General features: G+C 32.7%; 2 protein-coding genes across 8 annotated transcripts in view; one reads left to right on the forward strand and one right to left on the reverse strand.

The window, feature by feature from the left end:
* LOC127841074 (uncharacterized) overlaps nt 1–12,752 on the forward strand; it is a 237,330-nt gene that overhangs the window by 116,723 nt on the left and 107,855 nt on the right. The gene's annotated exons all lie outside the window — the stretch shown is intronic.
* Nucleotides 1–12,752, reverse strand: part of LOC127841071 (uncharacterized) — a 70,350-nt gene that overhangs the window by 30,912 nt on the left and 26,686 nt on the right. For all 4 annotated transcript variants that reach the window (XM_052369612.1, XM_052369613.1, XM_052369610.1 and 1 more), the window contains 7 exons: nt 10,602–10,748; nt 10,303–10,423; nt 8,165–8,859; nt 7,126–7,385; nt 6,158–6,298; nt 5,427–5,514; nt 2,543–2,618 (listed from right to left, as the gene is read on the reverse strand). In XM_052369612.1, coding sequence (XP_052225572.1) covers nt 2,543–2,618; nt 5,427–5,514; nt 6,158–6,298; nt 7,126–7,385; nt 8,165–8,859; nt 10,303–10,423; nt 10,602–10,748 — 1,528 coding nt within the window. The remainder of the gene's footprint in view (nt 1–2,542; nt 2,619–5,426; nt 5,515–6,157; nt 6,299–7,125; nt 7,386–8,164; nt 8,860–10,302; nt 10,424–10,601; nt 10,749–12,752) is intronic.

A 12,752-nucleotide genomic window follows, 5' to 3' on the forward strand; every position in this document is an offset into this window, starting at 1 on the left:
TAGAGTTGGGATTATTATACAACACATTATGTTACAACACTTTGTATACCTTTACATGTGATATTTTCACAAAACAATATTATTGATAAACTTGTTTATTTACTTAAAAAGATAGTTATTAATATTAAACAAAACGACCATGATGACCATAGATCGCTAATCTGTGTAATGGGACGTTTCAATTTTGCTGCCACTCCCAAATGAGAACACTCCTTGTCCGCAATGTGATTGTAAATACCCCATTACAAATATATGTGATGTGTGGTTTCAGAAAACATTTGTGCAATAAAAATATATAACGTCAACATACACTCGCCCAGGCAAGACCAAGTTTGACCCCAGGACATGGTTTGGAATACGCAGAGAACTACTATATATGTAACACATTGTGATTTCACTATGGAAGTCTTTATAAATTAAATAATCCAGGGGCGTGGCCAAATTTGACCCTAAAAGCAAGATTTGAACACAATTTGATACGATGTTTTTGCAACAATTATCAAACTCGAATGATTAAGGTTTCAGATGAAATTTGTTAAGTGCTTTACTATACACGTCAATACTAATCTTGTGAACGATTGAGCGTGGCTTATTTGAAGTGACATAATGGACCACTATCTGGCTTACTTCACACACAGCTCTGGGATTTGGGTTTTCTTAGCAAAAAGGCTTGTGTTGTTATTTTTGTATAGGTGTATTTAAATCCCGTATTCTCTGAAGCCTGGACAATGTGGTCAAACTTAGTAGATGATCGCTAAACTATGGTACACACCAAATATATTAAGAAACTGACGATTGAAATTAGAAATAAATATTTATACCAAGTTAAATACCATATTATCCTTTAAAAACATTTTAACCTGGCACATGGGCAGTTTCGACCCAAAAAACATGATTGTCACAAACTATGAACATATCCACTGTGCGACGTTTCACAAATAATATTAAACCCTGAGCGTTAGCGGGTTTGGATAAGATGTCGACTGCTTTAAATTTTAGAATAATGTAAGATCTGCTGATCTAATACGCAACGAAACGTATTGAAACCGTTTAAAAAATGGTCAACCATTAATACCACCTGTTGAAAGATCATCCAAATGATTTAGAACGTTCTGTTATTTAAATCAATGATTTCTGGATGACGCAAAACGCACGACGACGACACACTACGGACGACGCAACACGCACAAAAGGCGGAGCAATAAGCTCACACGTGCTGTTTTGAAATCCAAGTATTACAATTTCGTTTTATGAACACTTGATAGATATTCATGTGTTGCTCCAATTGAAAAAGGAAAAAATAGTCCATTAGTTTGATATTTAAGTAAACACAAATACAACTCTAGGTTAACGGCTAGGCGATACAGTTATAAACTAATGTATTCTGGCCAATTTTCAATTTAGTATCGTTAAATTATTTGTAAAAAAGTAATACAAAATAACAGTATTTGATTGATTACTCTACATGTGTAAACTCATACACAATCACATCAGGGCATTTGATAACCCCTTCATGTATTGTATGATCCCCAAAAAATAACGCAAATTTATTCGAAATTTGTAACATAAGTTTGTGGCTTTGGCCTTGACCCTAGAGACCTCAGTCTTTAATGTGACACACAGCCATATAAAGGAGAACAAGTGTAGAAAAACGTTTAAGAATCATTTGACGCATTGTGAAGTAATGGCTCAATTATGAATAATTCATTAAATTTTGAGCTTTTACCTTTTGACCATGACCTTGCTTCTAGGTTTATTAGCATGTGACTCAGCCCAGATGATTGTGATCAAATGTGAGAAATTTCATGGCTGTTGCTGATATGTTATTGGAGATACGGCTCAAGACAGAAGAAACACAAATCCGTTATTAAAAGGATATTTGTAATCACTACGAGCTGAGTTATTGACAAATTGTTTGCGTCGCAGTTAGACTCGCATCACCCTTTAAGCCATGTATGCAGACATACCAAAAATGAAATCTTCCCAATCAGTTCTAAGACGTGACTCCAGACACAAGCGTGGACTAATTTTCAAATCAAAAAGGGCCACTACACCATTATTTGCAACTGGCTTGCGATCCATACACACACTGGTTTAAATGCAATTGGTTAATGCAGTTTCGATATACGGCTCCGTACACAACAGTTCTGGACGGAAAGAACGACATACGGGCAAAGCCAACACAAAATCGCTCAGTCTACGACATGGGGTAAATGAATAATTTTATATCGTTTATAAAGCATAAACCGATGCTAGATAAACATGTGAGTAGATTACAAAACTAGGTAAATCATTAGCGTTTAATGAGAGTATAGAAAGCTCTTATATGAAACGTATGCTAGCAGACACATGTTAACACGCTGTTCCTTTCTTCATAATTATACTGATAGAGCAGTATTACAAGTTACATTTACTGCACCTAATAATTTTAAATAGTTTGACTGATGTAAAAATATATTGTGTATTATGTCTTGTAGCGAGATGCTATAAATACAACATTCATAATCATCGTCAAACGGTACTTTTGACCAGCAAACGTTACCTTGGTCGATAGTTTGAATCGCTGTTCTTGAAACTATTTTCAATCATCTTAATTGAAGGCGAGCTGTCATGAGTATCTGAACAAGTAAAAGTAAAAAAAATAGTATTCAACGATGCAAATATTGCATAATTCGATAATCCATGTTATCCAAATTATAACTCAAATTGTAAACAAGCGACATTTGTTAACAGCAACCTTCAGACGCGAGCCATCTGTTCGATCTATTTCATACGGTGCAGCCATTCGAAACATAAATAGTAGATACAATTTTGCGGTATACATAGAATGTACTTTTTTAATCAGACAAACATGATAACACAAATTAATGATGTGTAGATATGAGCTTTACCAATAAGCGTTGATACGCAAAAGTAAACAGAAGCAAAAACGAAACATGCTTATTTTTGAAGAGTCATTTGTGTTTACTTCTACTATGGAGTATAAACTACAAAATACACACTATTAGTAATTAAAGATGTTGAGATGTTCAAACATAGATAAACATATGTGTCAATAAAGTACACACTATGAGTAACTGACAAAAATGTATGTAGCGCTATTTGATATTAAGTATCCATAATTATTAAAATCTAAACAATGCTGGTTTAGCAATCGATCTCTTTTATTCGCACTAAAAGAACTTTACGCCATTTGATTTCGAATCACCAAGCATAACAAGCTTTGATGTAATACAATTGATTCGTTTACATGCGTGTTTACCATTGACGCAAACGTGAGCATTTAATACAGTCAATGTAGATAAAACGAAATTCCAAATTTATCAGGGGCAAATAATGTAACTACACTACAATAATTAAAATATATTATACACTACAAGGCCCTTTATTTATGAAATATGACTTACATCCCAACTCTTAGATCGATGCATAAAGGAAACGCAAAAATATATTATTCAAAATTGAGTTCTTTTAAAAATTCAGTGTTGCATTCGTATCTATAGAATTTCAATACAATACGTTTCATGGTTTTAGAAAAATATAAATATAAACCAAATAATTGTTGCAATCTTAAAAACAATTCAATAAATGCAGTCCATAAAGAATCGTTGGACAGCATAAAATACGATTGAGCTAAAAGACGTTTTAGTAAAGCGCTCCTAAACATACACGAGCTCATTTATGTATATATTTGGATATTACGTATTTCCCCTTATACTTTTTTATTTGATAATTGTTATTTTAGTATAAAGAAGTGAAACTCCAGCTGCTGGAGCAGTATTACATTCTTAATACACAATACCGTGGTCTTTAATTATGGCAAGTGACCAATTGTCAAAACAGTACGTACCAGCACAATACGAAACAACATACACACATAGTAGAATAAAGCTGGGGTCACCGCCTTGAAACGGTCAATGCAAAACACTGGGGGTTTAAACCGGTTTAAAAGCGCTCAACCTCTTACTTAGACCAGCAATATTCATAATACATATAAGTGTAAATAAAATTTAACCTCAGAGCATTGCAACTCAAATTAAACAAAAATGAAAGGTAATTAAAACGCATTCAATTTAATTACCATTTAATAACTCAATGGTAGGAAGGAAACCAGGGCAACATAATATAATTCAAATTTGATTTATATGGCCAAATGTGCCAAAATGTTATTTCTAGTTTGGTTTTATTATTAAACGTTATTGGTTAATTGATGCATAACTTATAAGTAATTTCAAACATATAGTTTACATATTTGAATACAATTGAAACGGTTTGCTCGTGTAAGAGGATTGAAACCAATTATTCTGCGTGAGGGTCGAATGATTTATCATCTGATACGCTAAAGTGATTCACAGTTAAAACCCTCATAATTTTGAACATATTGTCTGCTTCTTAAAAACCAGAAGTGAGATTAATTTATTGGTTTCGACTAGGTGGTAAATTCTAAAAAAATCCGTGTTTTATTAAATAGAATTTAAATCATTTTTGAGACGGTTTTGAATTCAATGATGGATAATCGGTTGCAATGAGCACGGTTACTACATGAGCAAAATGTGTCGGGGCAAGAAAAGATACTTGGAAAACGCGAAACCACTAACACTTTTTTCAAACACAATTGAAACTGGTGATATTTACTCTATAACCCCCAGTTACACGTACCAAATCCTAATACATCAGCCCCTACCCCCCTCCCCTCCCTCTCCAGTACATTGTGTCCTGGAATGGCCCTAAAACCAGGTAATATGGACTGATAATTATATTGGGCAAAGTTTGTGGTTCGCAATTATGTAATAAATTACGATTACATTATCAATATATTTTAATGTTATGCGTAGGGGTGAAAAGCGATGTTAATGTGTGGCTAAGATAAATGACGATTTTTCAATCAAAATCCTGACAGTGGTATGATATCACCAACACATGATCACATGATCTTGAAAGTAAATTATCAGAAAAAAATTATCCCCCGCCCCGAGAAATTCAACGTCTATATATGAATGATAAATAATTTAAATCTTTAACAAGTATACACATATTACTATGCAATTCTATAATAATTATAACATTGTGTGTTTTAGTAATATGTTATTTGCAGAAATATATATTTGAGTAATACAAATATAAAAAGATCATGTATGAAGACTATTCGCACATTACGGTTAGAGTGTTAAGTTACCACCATGTTTCAATCCCTCGTTGGAGATCGCATGTGTTTCTTTTTAGAAGGCGAGCGCGTCAAGTGCGGCGTTTTGTTTTGCATTCAGTTAATCGAATTTAAAAACTGGCTGCATTGGATTAATAACTTACGGCTTTTATTTACGAAGGGTACATGGATTTGAAATATGAACATTCAATAAATGTATAAATCTACATTTAAAAACAAATAAACTCGTTTGAACGAAATTAAAAAATAGTTCAAAACCTACCTTGAGCGATCAACAAAAGATGAACGACGCAGCTGGAACATTCCTCAAAGAGATCAATAAAGCGAATTTTCAATTTTCGATGCTTTAGCTGAAAGATTAAAAACAAATGCATAATTAATGAAGAGGACAACATATTCTCCAGAAAATGCAACGTATTGTACCTCAACTCAAAACATTTTTGTGACTAATGCGGAACCATTGAAGTAGTATTTATAATAACATACAATCAGTGATGGTTTCGTGATATAACTAATGCATTTATAACTCAAACTTTATGACGGGAAGATTATTATCCTTTGCTATTGTCAATCGAAGAAAATATCCTCTAATGTGGCGATGTTCATGTTTTATCAAATATTTGCTAATGTCTTCTACCAAGGGTCGTGTTTCCCAACGAATGAAAATGATAAAAGCTTGCGTACGATGTAAAGGAACTGTATAGTGAACTTAAAACGAAAGTTATAATGAACAATGTACAACATAAACCAAATAAAGATATATATTCACATGCAAGTAAAACGCAGTCCCCTGGCCATTAAGGCAACAGAAGTAAAATAATACAAGAATCATTAATGTTAAATCATGTCAAAACCTACACATGGGTAGCAATATTTTTACTATATACATTATCATCTTTGCCGGGCGCATTTTGTCAGAGCCCCATGTCATTGACATGGACACGGTTCATTAGAAATACTCACATACAATGTTTTGCCGACACATAGATTTACCTTGGTCTGGTTACACCAGTTTATAAATGAAGACACGTTTAAAATAAAATCTGTTAACGCTTTTTCTGGTATGTTGCACTTTTTGTTTTTATCTTGTAATTCGTGTAAGATATTCTCCATTTCTTTGAGCTCAAATTCGTTCTGGAAAATGTACATACGTTTGGTTTGCAATTTACTACAATAACTAAGCATCTATGGCATTTTACGTCATTATATAATTCATTACATCACACATATTTATTGGTCAATTATTTTTACATAAATATATTATATGTTTCCAAATTATAGTATATAGTGTAAACATGCATGTATATGTCGTAAAAAATAAAAGCAAGATACGTTGTATCGACGAGATCAAGTTGCTTGAGGATGTATGCATTAAAAAAACAGACATATACATATGCAGAGTTTAGAGTCATAGTCATAGTAAAAATTGGTTTCGAATTGTTGCTAATATATCGGACCGTTTTGAAGATATGTAGTGAAATGAATCGTTGGTCAACTGTTCGAGTTCTTATTTTTAAAATGTAAAATGTCAATGGTATCATAACGTTTATGATGAAACATTGCATTTAAAATTTGAGAAGCAATCTTTAACATTACAATTTTTATCGAAATTTGCTGTACAGTAAATTCGTCAAATCTTAACCTTGTGTTAGTAAAAACGGTTAGATGAACAAATGAGTCGTGTCTATATTTTTTTATCAATGTAGGATTCTCATTGTGTGATGGATGGTGTTTATTATAATAATAAGCTTTGCGCGTATCATTTTGCATATTTGTTTGTGTTTCCGTTATTAAAGAAAAAGTTTCAGGCGGTTGATTATTTGTAGTTTACGGTCAATTGTTGAGAGACACTGTTAAAGAGAGAACACTATTTTAAGAAGTAGTTACGATGTAAATCATGTTTTTGTTTAAATTAAGTCACTAAATGAAATAAATTTAAACTTGAATAGCATTAGAATTACCTTTTCATATATGTTATCCTTTACAGATGTACCGTTTTCCAGGAAAAAGCCAAACGGTTGATCAAAATTGCTGGTCTGAGAGAACCGTAACTTGCAAGACAACACACGCTTTGAGTTCCATGCCAGCAGAAGTGTTTCTATGTTATCTACCTCTTCACAACTTGTTGGGCCCGTCTCATAAACAATGCACAATACATCAGCATCAGTGTCTGTACGTGATATAGATTTTCCATGTGTATTCAGTTGTTCTCGCAATAAGTCTGCAATGATTAAGATCAAAACGTGTTTTACTTCATTGCTCCATGTAGTGCAAAACGCAAAACAAAACTTATTTCGTAAACATGAACTTAAATGTTTTGCACATGCTTGACCACACACACAAATTATCTCATATACGAGTTAATATTTGTAAAATTGCAATGTAGGTACGCATCTTGTTATGTTTTCTATAATTCGTTAAACATTTCAGTGCGCATGTGTTGGTTTAATTTATGTGTGAAATGCATATCCCCATATTGTAGTTTGTTGAACGATGGAATTACGACTACAGGAAACTTGTTCGAAACACAATGTTAGAATTGCGCAATTAACTTAACCGTACAAACATGTCAAATGTGAAATTCATCGTAAATTCTTTTTAAAATATCAATATCAATGTATGGATGATGTTATCAATCAAACCAAACAAATATTACAGTAGATATAATGCAAACTATACATTTTAATGACAAAATTTTAACACACTGGTATCACATAAATAGTTTGTTAGCAAATCCTTGTCATATAGATACGAGTATGAACAGTTATTGGAAAGCGGTACAGTTTTACCCCAGAAAATCACAGTGTGGTTAACTGAGCAATGTCATCACTTTCTCTTTATGATCAGCGGCTCTTAATTGCATACAACACTATTGCAAAACAAACTTTTCTAGTTATTGAATTTTGTTTCAACCAGAAATATACAACAAAACTAAATACATGTTTACTTCGTGTTAATCGTTTGTTCTTTAAAAGAAGTCAAGTTAAAAACGTTACCTACTAGCAAACCGCGGGAAAAGGATTGTTTGTATCAGATCCTGGTAGTCTACCACAGTTGTTGCCAAAACCTCGTGTGTCTGTTTTGCCGTAAACGGTATTGGAAGAATAATCTCGAAATGAAATGCCACTTTATATGAGTAATTGTATGCAAGGTATTCATTACACCAATCAATTTTGCTAACGCACCAATGAGGATCGTGAGGTAGAAGCCCGTTTTTTCTATGTATCTCAATATAATTCTTTAATTTATCGATCGTTATGAAGTTTCCATCTATGAAACATTCACAACCCAAACATTCACATTTGCCACCTGAAGCTTTCATTGTGAACGCCTGTACCAACACCTTGGTAAAATAACTGTGTTGTCCTTGTTTCCATATGACGTCAGTCGCACTACTTGTTGCGTTAAACTGAATGAGTCTTTGATCTTTGTTAACTTTGATTTCCTCCGGTTGGCAACAATCCATAAAAGCTATGACTTTTTCAATATTTGTACATTTTTGTATGCTGTCGTTAAGTTGCTGTATGCTGAAATATTCATTCATGCCAACTTGAAATCCTGTTTTGCCGTGATGTCCTGAGTAGAGGAACACAAACGTGTGGATATCTCGTTTGGCCATAGTCTCAAACGCATCATGAATCCTTGCCGACACAGGCCATGCTTTATTACTTGCCGGATCAATAACTATCAAAGTACTAGAAAATTAACAGAACATTAATGCATTGCACCGTTTATTTCAACAGTATATATTGTTCATAGAGCAAATCAATAATAATTCAATATAAAATTGTTTGTGAAATGTTCTTCTCAGAAACCTCAATTCTGAAATTACAGAATTAACGTTTGTTCAAATTATGTTATTGGTGTCAAAACTTGCCTCGCTCCATGGACCACATGGTTGGTAAACACTTATATAGAACATCGCAGTTCTTTTTCAATGAACCGTTGTTTATAATAGCATTGTTTGAGTAATTACTTCTTTCAGGTACTTAAAATTGACCCGAACTTTGACAAATTGTACACATGTTTTTTCAACGTATCTTTTTTAGAATATCTTAGGATCCAGTTTACGGACAGACGGAAGAATAGATGGACCTGACTGATGGATTTCAAACCTCAGATTCCCTTCAGTGAAACGTGTCGGGGACTGTAAGGTGTTTTAACAGAGATAATATCACGCTTGTCATCTGGATACCTTGAATTAGGAGTGTAACTCAGACGAAATTTCTGAGACAAGGCTTAGTGGTTGAGGGATTTTACAGATCCGTGCGACTCATTCAACTTTTGATAAAAATGGATGTATTATAATACATGGTGTTTTATATAATAAAATGTGAACACGCGCAATCGAGAGACAATCAATTGATTGTCCATTAACGGCATAGCCTGGCAGACATACAGGTATTTTTTAAAGTGAAAATGCTTAACAGATAATTATTTTACCAAGCAAAGAAAAAGATCAGGGACATTATTGTTATACAACTAATTTAATAGTACCATTTATATTTTTATTTGAGAGTTTCTGTTTTACTTTACTCCATCTTGTCTGTAGCGACCTTAATCAATTAAGACTATACTAGAATATATCTTTCATTTTTATGACATATTTATATATTACATATACATAACTTATATAAAGTCTTAAATTGTACACCATGTATAATGCTTCTTTCTGAGATGCATGCCGATGATCTGGAAATTTTACTATATAATACATTAATGATGCACGTTTCAAAGGTGTTGTCAACAAGACTGGATCTAGCCGATATGTATTTCAACCTTATTTTATTTTGCTACAGAAAGTTTCTATGCGTTTATAATGGCAAAAATTAAACCATTGAGTAATTATATAGTAGTTTTTAGTAGAATTGCTGTTTTAATAAAAAAATCAAAGCTTTATTCAGGTTAATGGTTTTTACCCTAGTGATAAGTTCTGACTAAATGTAACCGTTTTAAGCGCAAATTAAATTGCATTTTATCATTCCATGTATAAGGGCTTTTATGTATGTATGTATTGGCCTGTATTGTCTAAAGAATTGACTCATATAATGAGGACATTTTAGAAACAATATCAGGGACTTCATCCCATTTTATAAATTAATATGTTTAATAATGTTGACAACAGCAATTGTATTTACCTAACACACATTGATGGTAGAACCTTCGATGATATAGCATGCGCAAACACCTTCACATCTTTTTGAAAGAAACTGTTGTCTTCGTCATATCCAGCTATTAAAATGGCGCCCCATCCATTTCCTAAAATATTGCTTTAAGATTTTCATGATTGGATTTATCTTAATATCAAACTTAAAGCAAACTACAATTTCATGTGTGTTTATACTATTGTTGTTTTTTTAAATAATGGTCAATGAGTTAATAATTATTACATCGGATTGGTGTTGAATGAGCCAAAGTATGTTTCGTTTTTACTTACCAATAATGGCTTTGATCTCGTTTTCGCACCCTTGACACTTGACTGGATTTATGTACCCATTCCGCATGCAGGCACAGCATGTTTTGATCCTTGTCGTGCAGGAAGAAGCGTGATATTTTCCGGTTACTTGGCCAACAAAACTATCTTCTGCAATAATATACCAACACATAAATTAATAACAGATAATAACACGCATATGTAAAGGTGCGATTTCATGCGAAAACTCACTGTATTGACATGCATTAAAGCGTTATGTATATAAGAAAGAGATTTTGAATGACTTACGAATTGAGTCTTATATTTTTCATTTCAATGTGTCTCAACCAATATAAACAAATGTTGTTCTGTCTTGCATTTAAATATTCAGTATATTAATGGTAATACGATTGAAATCTATTGTTTTATTGCTGTTATACTTAAAGTTATATGATGTGAGGTTAACATATTTTACAACTAAATATTTGCGAATAACTCTAGAACAATGATGAGGTTTGTAGCTCCTTAAAATGGTAGTGTCCATTTTTTGTGGACGGGGGTTTGTTGTGTTTTTCCGTGATATTTCTATTACTTGCGATTTGTGACATAATGTCTGGCAGTTGATTCCTGCGTATCAATAAAATAACATAGCTGTATTAAGGTTAATCCGCTGCTGAAATAGCTTAAGGTAGCGCACCTCTAATGATTTCCCGCGATTTCTTCGAAGGTTGAAGAGCCTACTATTAGGTGCCGTAGCCTAGTGGTTAAGGCGATAGACTAGAAATCTTTTGGGATATTCCCGCGCAGGTTCGAATCCTGCCGACGACGTATACTTTTTTGCGACGCGTTTTATTTATTATCTAACGTAATTTGATTTAATATGGCATATAAGCTATATTTATTGTTAAATATGTTGCAATTTTTATGCACATTCTTCAATTATTAAAATTAAAACAACGTTATGACGAAATTGGGTGATTTACTGTTGAAAATACGAACCATGCATGTTGCATTTTTATTTTTATTTCAAAAAGTAAACGGTAAATCTGTCTATTTCTTGGTATTTTTGCTGTATATAGTGTTTCTATAAAAAAAATAAGTTTAAAATATGACTTAAATGATACTATTTTGAATTTTATGACACTTTGTTTTTAACCGACCCAATTTTTACTTGGCTGAAATCACTTACATTTCATGGCGCTCTTCCATAGAGTAAAATTTGTAAAAAAAAATGTCTGTAAAAGAATACTTATTTCATCTTGTTTAAACTTTAAACACCTTTACAGCATCTGTAAACACCAACTGCATGCCCATATTTGGAAATTTGAATGAATTATGGAACTTTTATATACCCCAGGGGTGAAAATAAACTGGACAAAAGCCGAGCGTGGGGGTGTTTTGAAAAAATCGGTATACTTTTTTAAAAAGCATGGAAAGCATACCTACAAATTTGCATGTAGTTCAGTGAAATGATGCTGATTAAGAAAATAATTAATTAGATTATGTTTGGATATGTGCCCATTAGAGGTGCGCTACCTTTAAGTTCATTTTTTACATATTTTTTTATCACTAAGTTCACATTGATGTGTTCAACATAGAGTTGAATTAAACATATGTATAATTAGAAGCTCACTTTTTCAATTGGATATGTAAAACATGATGACGATTATAACACTTATTATTAAAAAAAGATTAGTGTTCCATGATACATTCAATATACAGATATTCCCTGATTATCATGTAATCATTATTCTTATAATTAAACTATAAAAACAAACTAAACAAAAGTTTAAAGAGCAGAAGATAGTAGTTATCTTAAGTAAAAGGTCCTTGATTAATGTTAAGATACCATTAAACCGTTATTGAGATGTGGCACAAAAGCACACGACAAACAATAACACACATGAATTAATTAGGAACATCGCCTTGGACTTGAAGTCGATCCAAATCATAGTGTTGTTAGTATTGGTTTAATCCGGTTTAAGCACGCCCAAACCTTACGCATGAAATACATGTACTTACAACTAATATAAACGTGAAAAGTAATCAATCTAATAGCATAGCAATTAAAAAGAAACACTAATAACAGATAATTCGAACGGGCACTAGCCGATCCATCCCTTAGTTTCTCAGTTAGTCGTTTAATAAATTAATATAAATGCGTTCGTTCGGGAC

The sequence above is a fragment of the Dreissena polymorpha genome, chromosome 8, assembly GCF_020536995.1.
Source record: "Dreissena polymorpha isolate Duluth1 chromosome 8, UMN_Dpol_1.0, whole genome shotgun sequence".
NCBI lineage: Eukaryota > Metazoa > Mollusca > Bivalvia > Myida > Dreissenidae > Dreissena > Dreissena polymorpha.